A 27,134-nucleotide genomic window follows, 5' to 3' on the forward strand; every position below is an offset into this window, starting at 1 on the left:
TGATTTCTTTGAGTAATCGAAGAATGATGGGAATCGGTCCAAAGGACACGGAGGCAGCTTGAAGGAACTCCCACTGGCCAAATCTGGGACAATAAATAGTGATCATAAAGGATGACCACCTATTGAGTAAAGTAAGAATTCATGCGTCTACCAATAACAAGCAACAAACAAGTAAATTAATAAGAAGGGAAAGCTCTTCCTTACAGTCAAAATCCAAATGATAAATGTAGAAGGGAGGATGGAATTACAAAACCATTATTTGGCAAACACCATAATAATGACCGATCCAAGCAAGAAAATTCAATGGATGCTAAAAGCTGGAGTGGTGCTGAAAGTTTGAGAATAACAGGAATTTACATAGTCTGAAAGTATCTCCCTACGAGATCATTACAAAGGGTAAAACTGTGACTTGACAGTGGCGCTATCTGGTGGGCGTTACCTTAACCAGTGATCCCGTTGGCTGGTCGGACTATTCAGAGCATGAGCGTGTGCCTTCCGAGGGGGTGCGCCGAGAGGAGCGCAGCGTCATTTTCATGTTTTCCTGCCCAAAGCACACAACTTGAATCTAATTAAAAAGTGTGACACACCTGAAACTAATAAAAAATGAAAATAATAAAATAAAATAAAGATAAAAAACAAAGAAATAAAAAGTGTGACAGACCCAAATTGAGGGACTTTCTATAAATTAGGTGGCCTCTCTTCTTCAAACATGTCCATGTCATGAAATACAAAGAAAGATTCAAGAACTATCCCAGATTAAAAGAGATTAAAAAGGCATGAAAACTAAATGAAACACATGATTTTGGTTTTTTTGGTTTTTTTTTTGCCTAAAGAACATTATTGGGGCAATTGAAAAAACCTGAATAACGCATTTAGATTATAGTATTTTATCAGTAGTAGTTGTAAATTGTTCTGTGGTCATGTACAAGAATATTCTTATTTTTTATGATTAGAACACCTCAGAGAATATTCTTATTTTTAGGAAGTACACACTGAATTATTTAAGTATAAAGGGGCATCATATCTGAAACTTATTCTTTTTTTTTTTTTAGCTGAGCCATCCTGCCACCTACTGGCAGCTCAGCGGCAGCTCAACTCGGGCCAGGAATCGAACTGGTGACCCTGTTGCTCAGGGCTCGCACTCTTCAGCTCTTAACCAACTGAGCCACTCGGCCGGCCCCTGAGACTTATTCTTAAAGTTATTCAGACAGTGAGAGACAGAGAGAGGGAGAAAGACAGAGAGAGGGAGAGGGAGAGGGAGAGAGATTCAGTAAAATGTCCTCATTTGAAGGATCTGTGTAAAAAGTATCTGGGAATTATTTGTACTATTCTTGCAACTTTCATGTGAGTCTTAATTATGGCAAAATTCTAAAAAAAGTAAGAAGTGTACAGTGTTTAGGTCATTGAGCCATTGCTCTGCCGACGTACTAGATGCTGTCTTGTCGTTACGAGATAAGGAAAATGTCCTCAGCATCCTTACGCCGAATCATCTCTCTTCATGCCCTCCCAGGGGTGTGCTGACTGTTAAGGAGAGTTTCTGGTGCCCGTGACAGAGCGCTGGGTCTACAGTCAGGAAACTGGAATCTGAATTCTGGCTCAGTAGCTGTGCAGCCTTTGATAAATCACTTTTCTTCGTTGGACTTGACACCATGTCTGGGATGTTAAAGGTTTGAGCTCAGTGGTCCTTCTTCATCCCTTCCAGAACACTCTATGATTCTCTCACGTCCTTTGGATATTTAAGTAACTGAGTCTTTCTGGGCGTGGCTCATGATGACTCTGTGCTTTAGAATAAATTCCACCTGATGTGACCACTGTGAATTCACACTAGAGAAATTTCCAATGTAGGGTTATTTGTTTGTTTGCTTGCTTGTTGCTGCTGTTCTTGTAAAGGACGAAAAGCCAAGTGAAACATTCAACAAAATTACTCATTTTGAGGTTTCATTTATTAGATTTCTCATGTAGGGCCTTTTCTAAGTTTAGGTAAACAAACTTCATATTGGGAACAATCTTCTTGGTGTAACAAATAAGCCATAGAAGAGTTCATCACTCAGCAAAGAAGCCTTTTTGCTGAGTTTGGTCTGTTTCCCAAACCTGCAGGCGTGTGTGCATCCCCAGCCTGCAGGGAAGGATACCGTGAACCGTCTAGTGGGAAACAGCCAGGAACAGGAGACCTGAGCTCGGCTGCAGCATGGACCTCACAGCTGCTGTGCTCCTTGGTTTTTGCCTGGGAGTCGTTCCCTCGCCATTGCCCTCCCTCATCCTGAAATAGAGGTAATGAGGCTTGAACCACCCCTGCCTCTCAGAAGTGCTACTAGGCGGGGGGGTTTAAATAACAGAGTGTCCTCATCAGAGCACAGTCAGCTGGCTACAAAGACAGCACCGAGGGTCTGAGTCGTTTTGTCTTAGCACATCGAGAATGTCCAGTGGATAGACATAAGGGGGAAAGGAGTCAATCACCCGCTCACCTCCACACCAGTTATTCTTACCTGAGTATTTTCTTCCTAGTGCTTAACCTAAGCTGCAATTAACGCATTATTTGACTTATTTATAGATCAGTTGCCCTTTGAGAGCATAAGTCCACGGAGGGCAGGAACCAAGTCGGCTTTGTTCTCCTTTGTCCCAAGGCCCGGCACAGCCTGACAAATAGTAGGGGCTCAATAAGACTTATTTAGTGAGGAATGAGTGACTTATATGACCCATGAATAAATAGCCTTGCCATCCCTTTAGGACAACACGTGACAAGGTGCTTATAACTGCCTGTGAGCTTTCGAATTCCAATAACCAAATAGGCAATTTCCGATGAACGTGGTTTTAAAGATACCAATTATGGGCAACAAGTAAATAAGCTGACATATGATACCTACTATGTGACTCTCTCACATATCATGGGGACTGCTGACGGAGTGTCAGCACATGTATGTAGTCTGGAACGATGAAATGGACAATTCACAGTGTGGATCCTTTTCAGGTTTGGAAAGTAATTTGTATATATCTTTATCTTCTGGCGAAGAACCTCTCACATTTTGTTGTGTCAAGATGCTGTAAAAAGCACATCTGTTTCATGTCAAATTTGAAAAGCTTCCCAGCTCCCAGCACTGGAGGCAGAGCTGTGGAATGGGGCAGCAGGCGTGTGCACTGGGGTTCCTCCTTGGCTTAGCCCCTCGGGCTGTGTGCATCTTCTGTGGGTGATTGCTTTCTGCTTCTGTACAGCTGTGCAAGACAAGGCGGTTTGTGTGTGAACCCTTCCAACAGCCATCCGTGGTCCGAGCCACGTGTCCTGCCAGCATCCTTTGTTACGGGGCCCAGAGCCGGGGGCAAGTCATGAAAGGGGGTGGGGACGGAGGCGACGCTCTTGACTGTGTCCGCCCTTCAGTGGCACTTGACATTGGAAATAGCCTTTGTCCCTGGAAGCTGTGTGTCTTGTTTGGCTTTCTGTATTACGCATTCAAGGAGGCGTGTTTAGATATATTTCGGACACTTGACCTGTGGTCATTGATTCCTTCGCCTTCCTGAAGAATGACATTATGTCATTCTGACTGTTCGAAACCCTTTACTGGCTCCCCGTCACTCATAGAATAAAATGAATAGTCTTAGGCGTTCACTCTGGCGCTCATTTTTCCTCATTATTCAAATTCCAGGATCGTGTCCTGGTTACAAGCACAGGTTCTGGGATGAAATATCTGATCGACTCCTGGGGGACCTTGGGCAAATTGCTTAACTTTGGTAAGCCTCCCCTTGTCTGAGATGTAAAATGGAGAACACAACGGAACCTATCTCATGGGGTTGTTTTGAAGATGAAACGGAATTATTATAAAGCACTTGCCATTGTGCCGAGGACACCACAAGAGCTCAGCACAAGTTACTTTTGCCTCCTCTCTCCTGATCCAGCAACTGAACTAATTACTGTTGTAAGCACCCCATGATTTACGTTTTCCTCCAGTCTCCTTCTGCCTCCAGCTTTTCCTCACCCCTTCCCGTCTTCCCCAAGTTCATGTCCTCATTCTCTGACGCCCTGTCACAGAGTCACCTTCAGTCCAAACGCATCCACAGCATCATTCAGGCTTTTCTGCTTTCCGGTTCTAAGGTCCTCGCCTTCCTCTCGGTTCCCTTGACACTTCTTCTGCGTTGAACGTGGCGGCCACTTGAGTCAAGGATGCTCTTCTGGCCTTGCACTGAGGTGGCTGCGACCTGCGGAATGTTTCTGCCTTTGTCTGGGATGAGGTAGCGACGCCAGAGCCCTGACTGGTAAACACACCCGCCCAAGAGCCTGTCCAGCACACAGTAAATGCTCAACGAGTATTTATTCAGGGAAAGGATTGCTTTGTTCATTTAAGACGATACGAATGTTTATTTATAACATTCATATGTTGCCTGAAAGTCACTGATATCCGTAACTGGGAACTTTCCTTGCAAACGCTTCATTCTAACGATAAGCCCACTGCTCGTGGAGGAATCAAGTTCTTCACTGTTGCCTGATGAGAAAGACCCCAGACCCCGTGTCAGGAGCAGAGACGCAGGGAAAGGATCTCTGTGGAGTTGCAGGCTTTCGGTGGCTCCTGTGAATATCCTGTCTCAGACCCGCTTTCACCCTGAATTGAAATTCCTCCGGATGTGTGTCTAGTGAGATTCCAGGAGCCTTAGGGCTTTGAGCCCAGGGACGCGTGGTGACATGCTAGACATATTTTATGGCTTATGAATTTAGTTGCTTTGGGGATTCTGTATGTGACAGCCAGCTTTCTTCAGATGCCTAGCCCCTTTCTTGTGGCAGCTGTCATTTTCACTTGTGGCCCAGGTTAAACATGATTGCATGGGAGGCAGACTGCTTTGGGATTTAGGAAGATCATGATGGGTTATTTCTGTCTTGCCATCTTGTTCCTTCACAAGATGGCAGATAAAAGAGGAAGTCCCCATATTTTGGGGAAAAGAAAAAAAAAGACTTTTTTCAAGAACAATAGAAATGGGCTGGAGAGGTGACGCCTGTGGTTTTGCTCAGCAGTTCATCTAGGCGGGGGTGAGAACAGAAAGAAACTTCCCACATGTGTTATTAGAGCTGAAAGGGAGACTGCATGGTCACACTGTGTAGGGTCGTAGATGATTGATCTGTGACAGACTAAATGAAATAAGCCTCCGGCAATTGTCCTGATACTACAAGATAGGAAATTGCGGGGTGGGGAGCGGGGAGCTTAAGTTCTCCCATTTCTGAAATTCAGGAGACCTTAGTTCCAGCTTCAGCTTCTGCACCCACTGGCTGGGAGAGCTTGGCCGAGTTGGTGTCTTTCTCCATCTGTAGAAGAAGGGCATTGAGCTAAAGGGTCTGTTAACGGTCCCTCCGACATTCGTTTATCAGTCGGCCTCGATGAGGTGCCCACTTGGTGACCAAGCAGAACTCGCTTTGTGTGTCATCGTGAAGAATGCGCCCTGCACACACTTCACAAAGACCGCTGGCTCATGGTATGCAAGCCTCCCTCCCAAGCAGGCCTGTCGGGCTGAGTGGTGTCCCCCCAACATTCCTGCGTCAAAGACCTAGCCCTCAGGACCTCAGAATGTGACATGTGGCGATAAGACCTCAAAAATGAGGGCATTAGGTGGACCCTGGTCCACTATGGCTGGTGTCCTTATAAGAAGAGGTGAGGACTCAGGGACATCATGGAGGACACAGGGAGAAGACAGCCGTCTTTAAGCCAAGGAGGGGCCTCGGGGGAAACCAGCCTTGCTGACATCTCACATTTCCAGCCCCCAAAACAGTGGCAAAATACATTTCTACTGTTGAAGCCACCAGTCTGTGGTCCTTTGCTATGGCAGCCATAAAAAGCCAACACAAGTCATCTCTGTGCTCTTTAAAGAAAAGCGGAAATTCTTCTGGGTCAGGAGGGAGAATTTTTGGAAAAAGTGGGGTTAGAGGAGAGAGTATGAAGGGCTACTCCTAAAACGGTGTTTCCTGAGCGCCCAGCCCTCTGGACAGAAGGTGGACATACAGCCACTCTTTAGTTGCGGGGCGGGGTTGGGGGTGGGGTGGGGGGGAGGACGAGCGAGGGGAAGCCGACAATGAAGCCGTTTCCCGGGCGGCTCTGTCTTAGACTTGGGATGGCCGTGAGTGAGACAGCATGACCCCTCCCGCTCCAGCGGTGGATAAAGTCAGCAGCCTTCACCCTTGCTGAGGGGCTGATGAGAGAAGGTGTAATGGGCTGAACTAACTCACTCTGAGGATTGGAGGAAGCCTTGTCTAAGGAAGCAACTAGGAGAGAATGAGGACTGTGCGGGGGAAGGAGGAGGTGCTCCCGGGAGAGGGTGTGTGTGGAGGTGAGGAGACGGGATGAGGGTCTGAAAAGCAGCCTCGAATGGCCGCAGTGCTGGCAGCCAGAAGCGGGGGTACGAAGACTGAAGGTATTGAGCTAGGAAAGATAAGAGCTTGATACTTCTCTAGAGGAGGAGGCCGAGACCAGGGCGGGGATCGACTCCTCCAACCCGTTTGGCTGTGACGGGTGTCCGGTCTGCGCCCTGTCAATCACTCTGAGCTCCGAGAGGAATGGCCGAGGGATGCTCGGGTCACCCATGACCGGTCTTACAGGGTTCGTGGAAAAGAGCTTCTAGTTGGGACTTCCCTTCCCATAGTCCTTGGGGAGCTGGCCAGGGCAGCGTAAAAGGAAACTTAAACACAAGACCCTGAACCCACTCTTCTAGGCCCAACTTGAAGTTTCCTCCCCGGAAATGACGTTGCCCATGGGGAAGAAGAGAACCCATATGAGAGCAGGGTTAGGAGTAATTGTAGAAATGTCAGACAGCTTTGCTTAGAGAAAAGGAGAAAAGGACCCTGATTCACAGAAGACTGGTTTGAAAGGCTCTCTTTCAGCAAACTTTTTTTTTTTTTAAGATTTTTATTGGGGAGTTGGGGAATGGGAACAGTGTTGGGGAATTGGGGGAAGGGGAACAGACAAGTTGCTGTCGTTTTGTTCTTCAGTCTAGTTGTGGAGGACGTTGCTTCACTGGCCCAAGTTGGCACCATCATTGCGCTCTTCCCAGGCGAGGCAGATCAGTCGCCGGCTTCTGGACGCCGCTCACTGCGGCTGCTGGCCGCTCACGCTGGCTGCTGGCTACACACGGTAGCCCATGGCAACCCACTGCCACAGGGGCTGCAGCCCACGCCGTCACCGGCGACTCATGGCAGCCCAGCTCCAGGTTGAGCTGTTGTTCAGCATCTTAGCTGTGGAGGGCAGTGTCACTGGCCCTCATATGTGGGATCCGAACCGGGGCCCTCTGGTGTCCCAAGCCAGTTCCTAACCATCGCGCCACTCGGTCGGCCCCTCTTTCAGCAAACTTTGATTTGCCCTTTTTCTGCTCCTGCCATGATGTGTTACAGCTTTTAGGGGCAGAGGTAGATGTCTGTCGGCTCTCTGCCCCGGGACAGACTTTTCTGTCTGACACTCACCACTGTTTGGCGTTTAGGCAATGGCTGCATGTCTTTCTTTCCATTCTCTGCTAGAGTCGTGACTCTTCCCCAAGCCCCTCCCGAGCCCAGCCAGTGGTCGCTGTGGACCAGGAGGGAGGTTGTGTATGAATCCCTGCTGGCCACCTTCAAAATGCAAGGCTTTCTGGGAAACAAAGCCAAAAAGGATGGCTGTGCCATTTGAGTAGGGTTTCCAGAGCTTGGGGAAGTGGGAAAGTGCACTCCACTGAACTTTAGAGCACACGCGTCTGTCTGCACGGGGAGTATTCGTGGCTGCCACATCCACAGGTGTGATACTCCAAGAAAACGTGAGCTGTTGTGTCATGTGTTCAGGATGCAAACCCGGGGGGCTGAACACAAACCCCAACCACCCCAGGTCTCCACAAACAGCTCAGCCCCAGCAGACGTCCTGAGTCGCACAGTATGCACAAACTTGGATTGAAGTTAGGACAGAATTTCCCAAGCCTCAATAGAGAAGAAGAAAGAAAGGGAATATGAGCAATGCAGTCTGTGCCCCAAATCAACCAAATGCCAGCCTCCTGTCTGCAGTGGCTCAGAAATCTACTGCAGACCAAGCACAGTCTAGCAAGGAAGATGAATCTGCTCAGAGCAGAACTGAGTATATGCCCCCAGCCAAAGCTGGAAGGACTTCATTCATTTAACAGACTGCTGTTGACTTTCGGGGTGTCAGGTGTTTTTCACTGTCCACAGGACTGCTTGTCACGATTTATATACCTAATGGGAAGCTAACTGTACCTGATGTGGTCTGTCCGGGAAATGGATTGGCGTGGAGATATCTGTAGAATGCTTATTTGAATCTTTCTCTGGAGGGAGAGCAATAATTCAGAGGGTGGGTTGATGGAACCTGAAAACAGCCTTGCACAAATCTCCCAAACACCACGAATTGAAGGATGACATTCACCAATTCACTTGTCAAGCGCAGAATTAAGAAAAAGAAACTTTTCTACCCATCTCCTCTTGCGATCATGAATTTCTGTTCTCAGGAATTAATCAGATTAAGAATCCACAAGAAATCCCACAGGAATAGATTCTAGATTCAGAGCATTTTGAATAGGTTACACTATGATGCTTTGATATGTTTTACTTTTGGAAACAAAGGGGGTTCAGTGTGGGAGTTTGGGGGTAGAGGTATCAAAATGTGGTTTATTCTTGAGGGTTATTCCCAGCCTAAGGCCTTGATTGTCACAACACTGAAAAATCAGAATTGTGTCCAAGCAAGTGAACCAGGAGTATTTGTGTTTGGTGGGCAAGGATCGAGTTGAACAGGGATAATTCGTGCTTTAAAAGGCCACATAGTCAGTTTCCATTTTCCAAATGCTATTCCCATTGCCTCGACCTACAGACACCGAAGGAAACCGGTTCTAGCTTCAGGCTGCTGACCGGGGTGCACATCAGCTATGAGGGCAGCCTCTCCGCTGAGATTCCACACCGCAGCGTCAGGGCTTGGGGGATTTCTCAGGCTGCTCTGGCCAATTTCTCTCATCTCACCAGGAAGGCACTCCCCGAGGGATTATGGGGGATGGCTAAAAACGATGAAATTGGGAGCGCAGCCCCTTGGGGCCCGTAGCCTCCTTGTGTTACTCAGCCTCTCCCTCTCATCTCAGCACAAAAACTTGCTGTAGCTTCTCTCCAACCTCGGCTTCCTATGTAGTTAACCCTGTGTTTCTGGCGGCCCCTTCCCCCCATCACCAGAGGGTCCCTGGAACCCCAGCTCCTCCAGAAGCTTCTCCATGTCCTTGGAGGCTCTGTGGCCGGAGGTCTCACACCCTCTGCCTGGGACGCCCTCCGTCTGCATGTGGGCTTGTGGACCCTCCCCTGATCTAGTGAGATCTGATGCCTGAGCCCCCACACTGACCAGGCTCTCCCCGCTGTGCCTCGGTGCCGCCATTCCATCCTCTGGGCGGCATTGCTCATACTGGGCGGCCGTTGGCCTGGGTGTCCCTCTTCCTTAGTGACTATGCCCTGGGGAGCAGGAGCCCCCAGGCTTATTTTGATGTCCCTAGTGTTTGCCGTGGGAGAGGTAAAATGTCCCCACAGAAGGAGCTGTCCCCACTGGACGTGATGGATGAGTCTGCAGACTTCAACATCATGCTTCCAGAGCGAGTTTAATAATACGGGAAGATGCTGACTTTTACATGAAGAAAACAGTACACAAACCATATACACCAGGTTTTCTAATTCTATATTCATAAAGATGTATATTTTTATAATTATATGCATATGTATGTATATAAATATATACACAGAGGGAACAGAGTGGAGGGCAGTACACCAAAATCTCACTTGCTGATTTTGGAGATGTAGAATTATACACTATTTTTCCTTAATATATTCTCCAGATTCTCCATAGTGAACATATATTACTGTTATAATCAGAAGGGGAAAAAGTACCATTCTTAAATGATTGGCAGATAGGATCCACCTTATCATGGGTTGGGGGCACACCTAAGCCAGTTAGAATAGAATCTGGTGAAATCAAGCATTGTCATAAGGGCGTGATTTCTAACAAGAGGGAAAATAACACGGGAGCATCGATTTTAGTTAAAATTCATAGTGGCCTTCTTTTCATCGTTCCATCAGTAAAACAGGAAATACTTAAACCAATTTGCCTCTTAGAAGATAGAAAGTCATATATTCTTAAATTAAAGTCTATTGAGATCACAAAGATATGGGATTTGGCATAAAACTCTTCACTTTAATGGTTCTTTGGGGAGTTTATCTGCCCAGTCCTCCCATCTCCCGGAATGATTTACAGGAAGGTTGAGACTACACGGGGCACCAGAGCGCGGCTTGGCTCTGGATGAGGCGGTATAGCTTCCAAGGCGGGATCAGTGAAATGATTAAAATGTCAGATGAGCCGTAATGGTTACAAAAGAAAAAGAGCGAGGCAGCACGTTCCCTCTTACCCACACATGTGACAGAGCTTTTGTGGGAAGGTCCTGGAAAGGTTACGACACCTGCCCGTTTCCTTGGTCCCCACTCTCAGGCAAGCACTGAATGACCCCAGCACGTGAGCTAGATGGTCCGCCCAGCATTCCTGGTGCCTCGTTAGCGAGAAAACAGCTCCGTGGTTCGTGTCGGGCCCTGGAGCCTGGCAGCCAGCGTTGGCATCCTGGCTTCATCACGCGCGGCTGATGAACCGCTGGGTTTCTCCATGTGAAAAATGGGGGGCTTCCTGCTTCATAGAGGTATTGAGGATTGCATGAGGTAATACAGTCCACATGCTCAGCACACCTGGAGTGTGGTGTGTGCTCAGTATGTAGCAATACATGGCGTTGACTCTGACCTCTACCCCTCCTACCTCGCCATTCATTCATTCATTCATTCACTCAAACTGCTTTTTCTTCTGTAGCTCATGGCTTCCAGTTGTCTGTATGGAGTTGTTCTCACAAACCTCGAGTAGTTGCCTTTGCTTTTCCCCCTTTGGCTTGCTGTTATTTCTGTAGAATGAGCTCAGGTTTGAGTCTTACGTTAGACCCTGTACTGTGAGGCCTCGCCGCTGGGCAGCCCCCGTTCGCTCCATGTCCCCTGCTGCTCCAAGAGCCAAATGTGCCGGTGGGCTGTGTGCTACACTTTTGATCTCGATTTAGCTGGCAGACTGTTTGATCATTAAAAACCACACATGTGAATCATACAGACCCCGGGTTTAAGTTCTGCCTCTTAGCAGCTGTGTGATTTCAGGTACGTTGCTTTCATCTCTGAGGCTGAGTATCCATTTTTTTTCCATCTTTAACAGAGGGACAGTGTCCCTGCCTCCCTCCAGCCCCCAGAGGTGACTAGGAGGGTTACATGTAAACGATCCATGGGCAGCTCCTAACGGGGGGCTAGATACACAGTAATGTGTTTTTTTAGTGGTATATTTTTTTGACTTTTTAAAATGTAAGTATAGGTGGTATACAATATTATATTAGACTCAGGTGTACACTATGGTGAATTGATATTTTTATACCTTACAATGTGATCACTCCACTAATTCTATTGGGTGGTTGGAAAAGTCGTGATGTATTTTTTTCTGTTTTTCATTGCAAAAATGCATCATGACTTTTCCGACAATCCAATAGTAGTCATCTGTCACTGTCCAGTAAATGTTTATTGACAACATTATTGACAGTTAATGTTTCTCCCCACTTATTCCTTCAGAAGTCACCACTGTAAGTGGTTTGCTTACTCCCCCCCCCCGCCCACCCTTCCTTCGTTTATGAGTGAGGTGTGCTGACTCGCATGTTAATGCATTAAAATACTATTATACTCAATTCAGGACAGCTCCCTATTAGGAATTCATGAAGATTCCGTTAGGGCCCAGGCTGGAAGTGACCTTGTCTGTTTAACCTCATGGGAGAGCGAGGGAGGCCAAGGCAGAAGGGAGGATGGTGGCTGGGTCGGGGCCCCTCGCGCCCAGAGCTACTTTTGCGAGCTGCGTGATAGTGGTTTTGTGTCATAGTAAGTAGCGCACATCTGACAAAATGGGGCATGTCAGGAGGGCTATCGTATTTATTAAAACAACAACAAAAAACACCACAACCACCAACAAAAACACCCTTTCATGCCTATGGTTCCTGGGTGGACTCTTGCGGGGAGCAGAGGGTTTCCTGGATGCTAATATCTCACCTGGTGATTGTACAAAAGCCACTTGTTCCCAGGTATGTCAGATGCCACCCTTGCAACTTCCTAATTATGTGAACTTCGCGTTCCCCCGTTTAAGCTTTGGAGCTAAGCATTGAGTTTGTCAGCACTTTAACGGAAGTCTTCCATGGTTACTGCTGCTAAGGAAAGAATGTGTCTGGAATCTCCTCCACGAAACTCTCTAAAATTTTTAATTTCCTGAGCGTGTTAGAGAGAGGAGCGTATAGGGAGAATTGAAGGTTAGAATTGCAATTTAGCTTCTTGATGTGAACAGTTTTGATGTGTATCTCGCAGGCACCATCCCATAAAGCTTCTTAAAGGGGAGACAGAAATGCGGTTAAGACATAGAGCCATTCACTGTCACCTCCCATGAGCTCCCTCTTGCGTCCTTCCTTGCCTTTCCCACGTGCCCGTGACCGCAGCCTCTGCCCTTCCACAGATGCCCCTCCTTGCACTTTAGGAGGGCGCTGGATGGAGGGAGGGGACACTGACATGAAAGGCCATCATGGTCACCCACATATGAGCTGTTACGCCATCAGGCAAATGATTTCTCCTATGGGCCTTAGTTTTCTTATCTGTAAATCAGGAAGAAGACCCCGTTTACCTGGACTTTTTTGGGATTAAGTTAAACCCTCAGTTTCTCAGGCTCTGCAGTACAAAATAATACCCGAGACACACCAATAATCCAATGGCTGTGGGAAATGCTATGTACTTCCTATAAGTACCATCAAGTCTGTAGGGGGGTAGTTTCTGTAATCCAGGAACCCCATTTAGTCCTGTTCACTTGTGCTGGCTAATCCTGAGCCAGCAAGAACAACATCACTGGGTTCCTCCGCCACCTCCTTCTTCTTACTATGTCAGGAACCTGCTACCTTCATTCCCCGACGTGGAGTCCAGATAGAGGGAGCTGGCCACGGTGCACGCGGGAGTCCATGTCCACTCCAGACCAGGCCAAGTCCTGCAGAAACTCCAGGCCCAAATCACTCCGGAGTTCTGGTGTGATTCTAAAACCATCTTTATAGACACGTTTCCGCCAGCTGACCCTTATGAATAATAATAAAAAAACATTCTATTTGCAAGCAGGGTGCGAGTGAAAGAACTGAGGTGAAGAAAGCATTGTCGTTTGTAGTTAGGGAGCAACGGAAGTGGTTAGATTCCCCCTTTCAATGAATAGAAAGGCAGAAAGGATGGTTTTCCCGGCAATGATGAGATATGAAATGGTCTTTTTCCACGGGCAAAAGCAGTAGCGAAGAGAAGAAAATGCTTTGCAAGATGAACAGAGGTGGAAAGCAAACACCGAGCAAAGGACAGATTGCAGTGTCCTTAGCAAATAAAGGAATGCCTGAAAAAATATCAGGCCACGTGAGAGAAAATAATGGACTTGGATATTATTTGTAAAAGAATGGAGGTGATTCCTTTTTTAAATCACACAAATTAGAAAAACTGATAAGCAATTCATTTGTTTTTATATTCATGGCATCAATTTAATTTGTCATTAATTAAATGGGCAAATTTGGGAATGCCTGTTTTGAGAAAATGCTCTGAAAATAACCTTGTAACATCAGGTTAAAGACACATTATATGCCCTGAAGGTAACAGGAAGAAAAAGGGAAATTATGAAATTAGAAAGTGACCTATAATAGTTGCTTTACTGTTTAAGGTTCTATAACCTTCAGTATCAGTCAGGACTTCATTTGATGTGTAATTTCACTGGCTGTCTAACTTATCAAATTAAATTAAGTACGAATGAGGAAATACTTGGCTAGGGAAAAAAGTACCATGCCATTTTGCTTTCTGCCAACTGAGAACCAAACCAATTAGCACAGACAAGGAAAAATAAGCTAAAATATTTTATTGGAGGAGGAAAAGTTAAAAGATATCTTTCTCCCCAAAGTGGCCTGGCAAAAGGTAGTTGACAGAGCCCAGCCTGCTCTGTGCCCAGGATAGAGAAGGGGCTGTTTGCCTCCATTTATACCCCTGAGAGCTGAGCGCCGATCCTGTGCCAGGTTCAGATCAGTATTTTATGGGGAAAAGATTGCCTGCACCCCGCTCTGGGCCCGATGCGTCCAGGCCACCGCTCCCTCAGCTCGTGCAGATGAGCAGTTTTCCAGGTGGTCCCCTGCTCTCTGCAGATACTCAGACAAGCTCCCCCACTGGCAGCGCCCAGCGTTGCGCTCAAAGCATCTCCAATTCTGTGTCCCCACATGGTCATCCCATGGCAATACCAGCGGGGGAGGACATTTCCTGACCTCCTGTCCACCGGGGGCCAATATTTGACGTGAGGGAAAAGGGACTTGTGGACTGCGTTTTGGAAGCAGGGACAGCCGAGGTTGTTGAGAACTGAGAGAGGAGCTTGCGCGGGAACCCGGAAGGCTGTGGGAACCCACCAGGAGGTGGGGTGCAGAGTTCTCAGCTGGCAGGAGAGTCTCCCTGGGCCCCGGGTTTCTCAGCAGCAAAGGAAGGAAGGCTGTGAGAAGAGAAGCTTCTAGCTCAGATGCTGGTGCTTCTGTGCTGCTCGCCGGCTTGGGCACCTGGAATTCTTTTCTTCCTCTTTGAAATGGGAAGGGAAGCACTGCTCTGTGTGTCTTTCCAAGTGACTCATGACAGGGAATTTTAGTAAGAAACCTGCACTTTCTGTCTGCGCCCTGTCCCTTGCTTTTGCTCACCTGGCACCTGCTTGCTCTCACCCCCTGTTGACAATCTCATCGTTCCTGGTGTGGCCGCAGGCGCCATCTGAACAGCCTCACTTTATTTCTCTGCGCTATGAACCTGTGTTTTCAAATGGGTCCTTTCTCTTCTAACTATACCTTTAAACCCCACCCTGCCCCACCGTGGAACTGGCCTCCTCTCTAAAAATGTACCTCCTTCTGTTCTAAATTGCACACACGCACATTTCCCGGGAAACACTTAATTCTACAAAAGTGTCTCTATGTATTATTTGGACGAAAAGTGTCAACCGTACTGAAGTTGTTCAGTTCTCCATTAATCATTTACTTGTCCCAGAAGATATAGCCACACATCTATGGACCAATATGGGTCTACAAGTCAACAGATAGATAGCTGGTGAAAAAGGTATAACAAGTAATACATTTTGGAATACTACCTAACTCTATGGTTTAGACTTTCAGGGCGAGTATGGATACTACTTTAAAAAAAAAAAAAGATCAGATTTTAACAAAGCCCTTACAGAAAGCAAAAAGCTAATGTGACATATACAATCTCTCTCTCTCTCTCTCCTCTCTCTCTCTCCCTCCCTCTCTCTCTCTCTCTCTCTCTCTNCTCTCTCTCTCTCCCTCCCTCCCTCTCTCTCTCTCTCTCTCTCTCTCTCTCTCTCTCTCTCATTCTCTCTCTCCCTCTCTATTTAGTTAATCATGGGATACAGCATTACACTTTTTTCCCCACATGAACTTCTCCCGCCATTAGGTCTGGTCAGTAGTATTTAAAATATAGAAATCCTGTTCATTAAAATATCTTCATTAAAATAGAGATTTCTTCCCTTAGAAAAAAGAACTCAAAACTTTTTAGGGCCTAGTTTTTAAAAGCATCGTGCTGTAGTTGATTTCTTTGGGTGGTTGTTTTCAGGGATGTGAAAAATATCACTGCTGCCACTAGCAGGAACTATAAATGATCCATTATTGCAAATGTTCTAAAAAAATCAGAACAAAACTAATTTATTATAGTTCTGTCTTCATTATACACCACACGTTGGTGAGTTAAACACAACAAAATTATTGTCTTTTCTTTTAAAAGTGTCTACTAAAGATAAAAAGAATAAGGTAACAATTAACATGTAGTTTGTTACATTAAAAAAATCTGATATACATATTTCTATTGCTTGTTAGCTTTTTCTAAGCCTCTTTAAACTATTACAAAAAAAGAAAAGTCATTGTTCAAAGGCAAACATTCAATTCAGTTGATACAACATTACAGTACAGTTAACTAACATCATTCAACGAAGGTAACAAGTCTAGCCTTAGCTTCTTGAGTGAAAAGTCTGTAGACCAGATTGCTACAAAAAGTTCAGTGCTGCTTCACAACGGTGTTGTTAGCAGAGGAAGTGGTACTTTCTACTGATGGCTTCAGAAGAAGGGGTCATGCTACTGGTAAAAGCACAGGGGAACCCCAACCTGTTGTTAATCGTTTTATTGAGCATTGGAGTTAGAACAGCATTATTGAGTTTAGCACAACTAAAACAAAATAATAATAATAATATAATAATAATAATCATAATAATGATAAGAATAAAAACCAAACACAAACTGGAAGCCCGGAGACGCTGCCAGCCGTGTGAAACTCTTGCGATACGCTGTACTAAAAAAATTTGAAATATCCACCCGTCCTCTCCACTCTGCCACGAACTAGCAAAGTCAAAAATACAAAAGTCTTCAACTTGTTACTTTTGCAGAATAAAGCAAAAATGTCTTTGTGCTCCTTACTACCAGAAGCAAAACATCCACGGAGTTACCACATGTAATAGCTTCTGGATGTGTCCACCTGGGTTGGCTTGGTGTCTGCAGAGCCATCTTTGTCTTTCTCACTGTCACCTTCCCAGAGGTTAATGAGTGGTGGGTACAGCTCATTTAGTGGGATGGAAGAGGTCTTTTGCATATACTTTTTCAATGAATGGTGGTAGTTTTTCCTCTTAAATCTCTTGGCAATATACACAGCAATGGACGCAAGGCTAATGACAGCAAACATGGACCCCATGACCGCAGCCAGCGCTGTGCTGGTTTCTTGATCAGAAATGTCCAGTGCGAAGGCCGCGTTTTTGGTTGTCACGTTCACACATGACCTTTGAGTCTGCTGATGGATATTGGACACCGTGAGACACACTTCGTAATCTGTGGAAGGCTGCAGGTGTGTGAGGTTGTACTCGTGGACATCCACGGGGACCCTGGCAGTGTATGTGATGTGGGGGTTGTCAATCTTCATGGTGGCAGATGACCACTTTAAGTTTGACGTCATGACATTGGAATTAACTTTCCAGGACACTAGAATGGAATGAGATTCCGTCTGCTTGACGTATATTTTCAGCACCTGGGTGCCATCCAGAAGGGTTCCGTTTACCTTAATTGTCACCACGCGCGTGTCCGCCCCTTCCACATTCTGGGCGACACAGGTGTATCTTCCCGAATCTTCGATCTGTATGTTGGCTATTTCCAAGGTGCCTTCACTACTTAGCCTGTATTTCTCGGAAAGCACTTCCACAGTTATCTTGTTTCCAAGGGGCGTCACCCAGTAAATTTCGGGCTCCGGCTCGGCCATGGCGCGGCAGTCCAGGAGAACCGCCGTGCCGATGTCCACGCTTAAATGGCTCGGGAACGTGTCGTGAGCTATCATGGGGAGACACTGCTCGCCGGAGTCCTGGACCAAGGCCTCCTTCACCTGCTGCCCCCGGTACTCGGGTGGCGTGGCGCAGAACATGGACAGCGGCTCCATGAAGCGGATGTTGGTCTTGTTGGAGTTGATCCAGTGGGTGACGCAGTCGCAGCGCAGGGGGTTGCTGTGGATGCTGATCTCGCGCAGGTTGGGGAGGGACTCGACCGTCTTCTGGTAAACGGCGTTGAGCGCGTTGTTGTTGAGCATCAGGCTCTCGAGAGCGGGCACGCCGCGGAAAGCCAGACGGTGGATGTAGGACAGCTTGGGGTTGTTGGTGGCCTCCAGCTTCGTGAGCTCCGGCAAGTTATCCAGGGCGTAGCGGTCCACGGACACCAGCTCCCCCATGTTGTTGATCCCCAGTTCTTTCAGGCGGAGCATGTTCCGGAAGTCCCCTTCCTGGATTTTGTGGATGGGGTTTTTGTTGAGGTCCAAGAATTTCAAGTTGGGAACTTTCTGCAGGGCGAGCTGAGGGACCTTGACCAGCTTGTTATCATAGAAAGACAGGCTTTCCAGGCTGTCCAGGCCCACCAGCGCGTTCCCGGGGACGTCGGTCAGATACATGCCGGCCAGAACCAAGCTTCGCAGGTTCGCCAGCGGCCTGAAGTTCATGTCCAGGATGCCGATCACGGGGTTTTCCCCGATCATGAGGATCTCCAGGTTGGGCGTCGAGTCAAACCAGCGGCTGTCGATGACCTTCAGTTTGTTGGAGTTCAGGTGGAGCCGTAGGAGGTTTTTTAAGCCTGAGAACGCGTTCGCGGAGATGGCGCTGATCTGGTTGTGGTTGATGTAGAGCTCCTGGAGGTTGCTGAGGTCCTGCAGGCAGAAGTCCGTCATCTCGGTGATCTGGTTCTCCTCCAGGTGCAGCGTGGTGAGCTGCGTCAGGTTGGCCAGCCCCACCTCCCTGATGCTTGTGAAGTTGTTCTGGGAGAAGTCGAGCTCCGTCAAGTTGAAGAGCTGCTGCAGCTCGTCCGCCGTCCTGGCGATGTTGTTGCTCTGTAAGAGAAGCACTTGCGTGTCGCTGGAGAGGTTGCCGGGGATCCGGGTGAGGCGGAGGTCATTGCAGTCGACGGTGGTGGCTTCCCTGTACGTGGACTGCGGGGTGAACCAGGGCCTGATTTCACACACGCACAGCTGCGGGCACTCGCCGCCCTGCAGGGAGGACCCAGTCAATGATGTCATCAGCAAGCCCAGCACCAGTCGACAAGCTGCTGACGACACAAAGCTCATCTTCGCCATGCTGGCCTCCACCCTGACACTCGCGAGTGTGCACAGCAGGGGGCGCACTCTCGGGCGCTACGTGGGACAGCGAGCAGAGAAGGTCAACATTCACGCCAGTGAGTCCGGCTGGGCTGGGGGGCGTGGGGTTCCAGAGTCTGAAGGGATGGTTTTCCGCAGTTTTCAAAAGGGAGGAAGCACTTTGGAGTCTGTCAGCTGCGTCCCTCGATCGCAGGCATGCCCATGGGGCTGGAGCATGCGTCGCTTCGGCCGAACCCCAGTCTGGAGATGTGCCTGCAAATGCAATTAGGACAGATGTTATGTTTATTCCTGAGGCTTCCTCGTCATAGCCTTTCTTTCGTCTACTAAAAAGGCACAATCGCTTGCAAATCTAATAACAGAATGTTCAAAATAACTAAACAAGGTTTTCAATTGCAAGACACTGTTACTGTATTTCGCTTGCTACATAAACTGGTTACCGAGTTTACAATTAAATTGGGACTGCTTGTATTGGGTGAAGTCTCACACACACTCACTCACACACTCACTCACACACTAGGAGCGCTCTGAAAAGCCCCCAGATGTCAGTTCTTTACAAACAAAAGCCACTTTAGAAATTTCACATATGTATAGCTCCAAAAAAATCAAAAGGTCAAAAGCAAAGCATGACAGGCAGTGAATTAAAGACTCAAAGTTCATGCTTAGTTATTTACATGTTAATTAATATTTTATTGGTTTCCTGCAACTCTTTTCTGAACAGTACATTCTATAGACATATTCAACCAGTGCTTTTCTAGCTCGATTATTCTTATGCAAAAAATTAATTGACCACAACTACAATAGGAAAATATCGCTTTTTCTGATATTCTCATAGCCACATCTGATTCTGGCTGAATAAAATAGTAAAAGGACTCCATTCCACCATACCATGGGTCTCCATTAAAACACTAATAAGCATGTCTACGTAACACATGTATGATTTCATCAATCTCATGGGCATGTCACTGGCCCTTCAGAAGTGATGGACCATGGGTATGCTGGATATGTTATTGAACCTGTTGAAACCTCCACTTCTTCAACTATAAAATAGGGTTGGTCATACAAGAACTTCTTGTAGGATTTTTTTTTTGAATTTTTTATTTTTATTTTTTATTTTAATTATTTTTTATTATGAAATACACATTTTTTAGAATTAGTTTCAGCTGTACAACACAGTGCACTAGTTATACTTTTTACCCCTCGAAGTGACAACCCCCCTCCCCCAATCCGCCGCCCCACTTCCCCCCAATATCATACATATCTATTACAATTCCCTTGACTCCACTCCCACACTATACTCCATATCCCATGACTATATATATATATATATATATATATATATTCACTTATAGTTGACATACAATAGTATACAACTTCAGCTTCAGGTGTACAGTGCAGTGATCAAGCCTCTTCCCCATCCATGATGCAGTCTCCCTGGCAAGACATGTGACCACCTGACACCCCACAAAATTGTAGGAGTATTGAGAAAATGAAAGGAACCTATGTTAAGCTCTTAGGGTAGTGCCTGACTGAAATTAAAGGCTGATAAAAGTTAACTATATTTATCTTTATTATCTTAGTGTAGTTTTAACTGAATAGTGGTTGTCGGAGGGACAAGTAAACGGAGGAAAGCTGGGATGTTTGATGTTATTTCGCCATCACCTGTTGGTTTTAATAAGGTCTGAGGTGAAATAGGTACGGCTCACCCGCTTGTAAGGATGACATTAGTATTTAATGGTTCGAGTTCTCAGGATTCCAATCATGTGTAAAAAGCCACATGGATTCAGTGTCTGTTGGGCTTTCTCAAGGCTGTTGCTTGCTAAGGTGCTAAAAGCACAGCTCTGTGCTTACATTTGTGTCTCCATAGTGAACCTCAGCTCTGAGTCCTGAAGGAACTTCCATGCCTAGTGTTTTCTTTACTCATATAAGGTGACCGTAAGGATCCAGTAAGACAGGGCATAATGTGCTTAAAGGCTGGTGCTCAACACATAGCAGGCTTTCCGTTCACATTAGCTGCTGCTGTTATCTCTTTGCAAAACATAGTTATTATCCTCGTGATTCATCAAGAAGTACAATCACACAAAGAGCCGGTCCTAAGAGTTCCGTATTGGTCATATTTTAGTAGAGACAGGGGAAAGTCTTACATTTTGTGGTTGTTTTAAACAATATGCAAACTGAGTTGCTGGTCTAACAAGATAGAATTAAAAAGAAAAAATCTTGCCGTCCAGATTGGGCAGTTTGGAGGTGGAAGCAGGAAAGGGCTGTGTGGCGTGGTGCAGGCTACGTGCCGTCTCTGTGGGGAGGGACTGGCATTGTCCTCCCCCACGCTGGTTACATTACCATACATTACATGTGCGCAAAACTTGTCACTATCATAAAACCACCTGCTTCTGACTGTTATCAGGAAATTCTGTACAATGAAAACATACTCAGAGAATAACAGATTCTGAATATTATTACCTCCGCAAATTTATTCCACTGTCTGTGTGTCCAGTGAAAATAATCCTAAACCAGGTACAATGACCACAATAAATGTTCAGAGAAGAAAATTTCTGCCACATCCTATTCCTTAGTCTTAATTCAAAATAGAAAAACAGAACAAAACAAAAAAACAAACAACAAAAAACACCCTACTTTTATATCTCTGAGAGGGAATTTCAGTTAATTCTGATGTTTTGATTGAATTTAAGGATGCATAGTAAGAAATGTGTTAAAGTTGTGTGAGTCTCCCCAAACAATCTGTCGCCGTTGAAAAATATCTTTTATGGGGCAACGCTTTGAATATTGTTGTGAGGAATGCCTCCATTTTAGTTTAAATGATATGATTTGAGGCAATTATGTTGCAATACTCAAATTTCTCTTTGACATATACACATACCGCCTTAAGCAAGCAAGCAAACAAGCAAGCAAACAAACCACAGGAGCTCAGAATGTCAGCTGTCATATCAAGCATAGAGGGAAGACATTGTCCTCTCCCAGTCCTGCATTTGGCTCTGTGGAGCACAGAATAAAGCTTCCTAACACAAAAGGAGGTGTTTACGGTGCTTCTCTTTGTGTGCCATTCTGAGTTGCCTTTGGCATATTTCCCGAGCCTAAGTTTTGACTACGACATTATACATAGGACAAAGCTTCATAGAGTTCTTAAAACATTTTATACACTTACAACATAAGGCATGTCTCAGGAGCTATTCACTAACGATGTTTAAAAGTAAATCCATTATCACAAGAGAAGAAAACTACAGACCAATATCCCTGATGCAGAAAATACATTTGACAAAACTTAACACCCTTTCATTATAAAAACAACCAACAAACTAGGAATAAAAGGAAACTGCCTCAACATAATAAAAGCCATGTGTGAAAGGCCCACAGTTAAAACCATACTCATTGGTGAAACAGTGTAAGCTTTTCCTCGAACACCAGAAACAACGCGAGGATGCACACTCTTGCCACTGCTATTCAACTTGGTACTGAAGTCCCAGCCAGAGCAATTAGACAAGGAAAAGAAATAAATGACATCCCAATTGGAAAGGAAGAAGTTAAATTATCCATTTGCAGACGTTATTATCTCATATATAGAAAACCCTGACGATGCCCCCAAAAGCCTTCAAACTGTTAAGATAAATAAGTGATTTCAGCAAAGTTGCAGCGTATAAAGTAAACACATAAAAATCAGTGTTTCTATGCCCTAACAATGACAAATCCAAAAAGGAAATTAAGAAAATCCAACTTACAGTAGCACCAAAAAGAATAAAATACTTAGGCATAAACTTGGCTAAGGAGACAAAAGACTTGTATGCTGAAAACTACAAAACACTCCTAGAAGAAATAAAGCATACAAACAAAATGGAAAGACATCCCATGTTCATGGATTAGAAGACTTCATATTGTTGAAATGTCCCTACTACCCAAAGTGATCTACAGAGTCAGTGCAACCCTATCAAAATCCCAATAGCAAGTTTTGCAGAAATAGAGAAGAAAATCTTAAAATTCATGTGGAATCTCAATGGACCCCAAACAGCCAAAGCAAACTTGAAAAACAAAGTTTCAGGCCTCACATTTCAAAACGTACAAAAAGAACAGTAACCAAGATGGGGTGGAATTGGCATAAAGACAGTCAAATAGACCAATGGGAGGGAAACCCTGGAAATAAATGCTTGTGTGTATGACCAGAGGACCGCTGACAAAAGCGCCACGCCTACACAATGAGGAAAGGATGTTCTCTTCAACAAATGGTGTTGGATGTTCACTGCAAAAGAATAAAGTTAGACCCTTGCCCTACACCATATATAAAAGTGAACTCAAAATGGATTAAAGGTCTAAATGTAAGACCTCAAACTAGCAGACTCTAAGAAGAAAACATAGGGAAAAGCTTCGAACATTGGACCCGGCAGTCCTTTCTTGGCTAAGTCACCAAGAAGACAGGCAACAAAAGAAAATATAGACAAATGGGATTGAATCAAACTTAAAAACTTCTGCACATCAAAGGAAACAATCAGTGAGTGAAAAGACAATCTGCGGAGTGGGAGAAAATATTTGCAAATCATGTATCTGATACGGTGGTTAATGTCCAGAATACACAAGAAACTCCTATAACTCTAAAACAACATCATGACTCAGCCCCTTCCCCAAAATAACCTGATTAAAAAACAGCTAAGGGATTTGAATAAATTCTCTGAAGAAGATATATAAATGTCCAATAAGCAAATGAAAAGATGCTCATTATCACTAATCAGAAGAGAAATACAAATCAAAACCATAATGAGATAATCACCTCACACCTATGAGAATGGCCACCATCAAAAAAACAGAAAATAAGTGTTGGAGAGGATATAGAGAAATTGGAACTCTTGTGCACTGTTGGTGGGAATGTAAAATGAAGCACCCACTATGGAAAACACCATGGAGGTTCCTCAAAAAATTAAAAACAGAATTACGATATGATCCAGCAATCCCACTTCTGGGTATAGACCCAAGAGAAGTCAAAGCAGGACCCCAAAGAGATATCTGCACCCCCATGTTCACTGCAGCATAATTCACAACAGCCAAGAGATGGAAACAATCCATGTATCCATTACTGGATAAATGGAAAAAGGAAACGTGGCATATACCTAAAGTAGGACATTATGTAGCTTTAAAAAAGAAAGAAATCCTGTCACATCGATGATACGGATGAGCCTCCAGGACATTACACAAATGAAACAAACAGTCAAGGTCCTTGTACAAGAGGGGAGATGCTGTGGTTTCCACTCTTACGAAGTAGCTTTAGTACCCAAAATCAGAAACAGTGTCGAACGGTGGTTGCCAAGGGCTGAAGAAAGGAAGAGGGGGAATTAGTGTTTAATGGGTATATAGTGTCAGTTTTGTACTATGACCAGGTCTGAGATCTGTTACACAAAATGTGAATATATTGAACACTACTGAACTGTATACTTAAAAATGGAAGGTGGTAAATACAATGTTGTTGGGGTTTTTTTGTGTGTCATAAAAGAAGTAAATCATAATTTAGGCCAACTTTTATCACAAAGACACAAATTAATTATCTTAAATTCTGCAACAAATAAAAAATGTCTGGCATAGATTTAAAAAAAATGAAATTACTTTTTTTCTAGGGCTGACTGCATTCAGTCCATCAAATGTGAGAAAAAAATGTCCTGCTAACTTCCAGAATGATGTCCCACAAGCAAGTCTGGCAGTTTAAAGAAACAACCCCTTAAAAATCCATGGCTTTATAGCCCCGGAATTGGCAAGGGACACATTTCAAAGAGGCTGACAATTGCATAGTTACATTTGAGGCTTCTTTTCCCCACAAGATATATTTGGGATGCTCTGCTCTGAATCTGAAATTCCAAGGGAAATGGACTGCACAGTCATGTCCGTCAGTGAACTTGGCACTGACCCCCCGTGTCCCCGGATAATCAGGTCAGATGGGATGTTAGTTTCACAAAATCACAATACTTGGTAGGACCCTCCTGCATTAAGTTCTTATGGAGTTGGGAGAAAGAGGCAGTTACAATAACATGGCAGTTAACGTAAAGTCTCATTATACTAAAAACCAGGTAGCGCTCAGCTTGTAGAAAGAATTCTGCCTTGTGGGATCAAGTGATTGATTTCAGATTCTGAATTTTTTACATAATTAATACAAACTATGTCAATTCTGTGTGTCTGGTTTCCCATTGCTAAAATGAAAGCCAGTTATACATACTTCATATATGAAATTCATGAAAACTTGACAAAATAATCCATGTGAAAGTATTCAGCTCAGAACCTGGGAGAGAGCCCTGCACAGAGTGAACCCGCAAATGCTTATTTATAAATACCCCTGGAATCTCATCAAGTTAGCCATTAAATTTCCTTCTTACCCTGCAGCTATGGGGAGGTAGTGAATAAGCAAATCTCTGTCAGACCCTTAGCTGTGACAGGTGTTTGGGAAAAGCCATCACTTTTATTGTTTACCATTTCTATTGTATTGGGTTGTTGGAAAAGTCAGGACATCTTTTTCCTGTTTTTCGTTGCAAAAATGCATCATGACTTTTCCGACAACCCAATATTTTCAACCAGTAATATTGGAATTAATAGTGTGAGAAATTCAGAGACCAAATATTGCACTGTGGCTAAGTTAAAACCCTGTGCAGGCAAACAAATTGTGAATTACATACTTCCATCCTGGAAATCAACATCATCTCATAGACATTATGGTCACAGCAATGAAGATCTAAAATTTTGATCCCCCAAATATGAAGAAAAATACCTTCTTAGGACAGGTGCTTTTGTGTACTTTCTTTGGCGGTCAAGTTCACACCATGTATATAAAGTTTAGAAAAGTCATTCTGTTAGCTCTGATGGTCCCAAAACACATTCAGGGCTAATGCAGCATTCAAATGTGCTTATTTTCTTGTGGGAATGGCTTGAATAATGGGAAATGGGTTTTTGTGTTTTTTTGTTCCAGTAGGATTTCCTTCTAGTTAGAAAATGCATTGTCTCAATAGGAATTCTCCCTCTAGACCAGCGGTTCTCAACCTTCCTAATGCCGCGACCCCTTAATACAGTTCCTCGTGTTGTGGTGACCCCCAACCATAAAATTATTTTCGTTGCTACTCTATAACTGTAATTTTGCTACTGTTATGAATCGTAATGTAAATATCTTTTTGTTTTCCGATGGTCTTAGGCGACCCCTGTGAAAGGGTCGTTCGACCCCCAAAGGGGTCACGATCCACAGGTTGAGAACCGCTGCTCTAGACAATCATGGGGGGGCGGTGGGTGAGGGCATGGCGGGGGCACAGCAGGGTGGATCCGGACTCCACTCTATGGGCTGACCTCTGCCTGTGCCTGAAGGTCAAAGTGCCTCCTGCTGCAGGTACAAGTGGCTGATTGTTAGACTCCAAGGTCTGGAATCTTTTTGAAATGGGTTTAGCACAGGGGTGAGTGTGGATGCTGGAGAGACAGACGCTGTTTTCAGACTTAGCTCTGTGACCTTGAGGAAGTCATGGAAGCTTTCTTTCTGAGGTTGAGTTTCCTTTCTTTTTAGAAAACAGAGGTCATAACACCTACTTTGCAAGGGTGGTGAGCAGGAGGATGAGAAAATAAATGTAAACCTTTGGCAGACTGCCGGGCACATAGCAAGTGCCCAATAGATGTCAGTTGCTGTTATTTACAGGTTCAATGTCTCCTACTGGATCTGAGCATGGAGAGTGGGCATTGAGGATGACAGGAAGCAGTGGGACTTGGAGTCAGCAGAGGGTGTATGTGTTTTGTGGTGCTAGGCCTGGCCGGAGGCCTTCTCACAATGAAGGTGGCTTGTGCAGGCAGAGCCAGAGAGAGAGATGACAGTGAATTCTTTATGGAGGGCATATTTTATTTCCTTAGGGAGAGGAAGAAGGTCTTGCCAATGCATTCAGAACCCTGAGTCTGCATGGACTATTTTTGAATCCATTAGTTTCTTGGACTTTTACCTGGCCCCTGACTCAGATTTCTTTCTCCAATCATTTTCCAAAATTATGTTCTGTGTTCACACATTATCCAAAGTGAAACCTGTAGAGTGTGTGAATGATCCCAGATGGAGGGTGCGTCCGGGAAGCAGAGCTGTGATAGTCTCCGTAATGCATTAAGGAAACAGTAACGTGCGTCCCTTACAAGGCCATTGTGGAGCTCGCTGAGGCTCTTTTGCAGAAGGAACTGTCCCTGAGAGCCCACGTCACGCATCACAAGCAGCGTGGCCGAGGCGCAGCCGAGCGGGCCAGGCAGCAGAAGGACGCCAGGGGAGGGATTCCGAGTTTTGGCTTCAACACGAACTTCCTCATTGGCCTTGAGCAAGTCTACTAGCTTTGTGTCCTATATTAGTTTTGCTCGAGTAAGTGGGTCGAGAGGAAGGTGGTCTCAGCTTCACAGGCCGAAAGGAAGCTCAGGAAGTCCT

At 45.2% G+C, this 27,134-nt stretch overlaps 1 protein-coding gene and 1 long non-coding RNA gene across 2 annotated transcripts in view; one reads left to right on the forward strand and one right to left on the reverse strand.

Annotated features, from left to right (window-relative positions):
* LOC109395805 (uncharacterized) overlaps positions 1 to 27,134 on the forward strand; it is a 426,818-nt gene that overhangs the window by 274,630 nt on the left and 125,054 nt on the right. The window lies entirely within an intron of this gene.
* The window catches only part of LRRN1 (leucine rich repeat neuronal 1), a 35,863-nt gene continuing 24,380 nt past the window's right edge, over positions 15,652 to 27,134 (reverse strand). Inside the window, exon 2 of the mRNA XM_019667130.1 lies at positions 15,652 to 18,976. Coding sequence (XP_019522675.1) covers positions 16,550 to 18,703 — 2,154 coding nt within the window. The 5' untranslated portion in view covers positions 18,704 to 18,976 and the 3' untranslated portion in view covers positions 15,652 to 16,549. The remainder of the gene's footprint in view (positions 18,977 to 27,134) is intronic.

The sequence above is a fragment of the Hipposideros armiger genome, unplaced genomic scaffold (assembly GCF_001890085.2).
Source record: "Hipposideros armiger isolate ML-2016 unplaced genomic scaffold, ASM189008v1 scaffold_483, whole genome shotgun sequence".
NCBI lineage: Eukaryota > Metazoa > Chordata > Mammalia > Chiroptera > Hipposideridae > Hipposideros > Hipposideros armiger.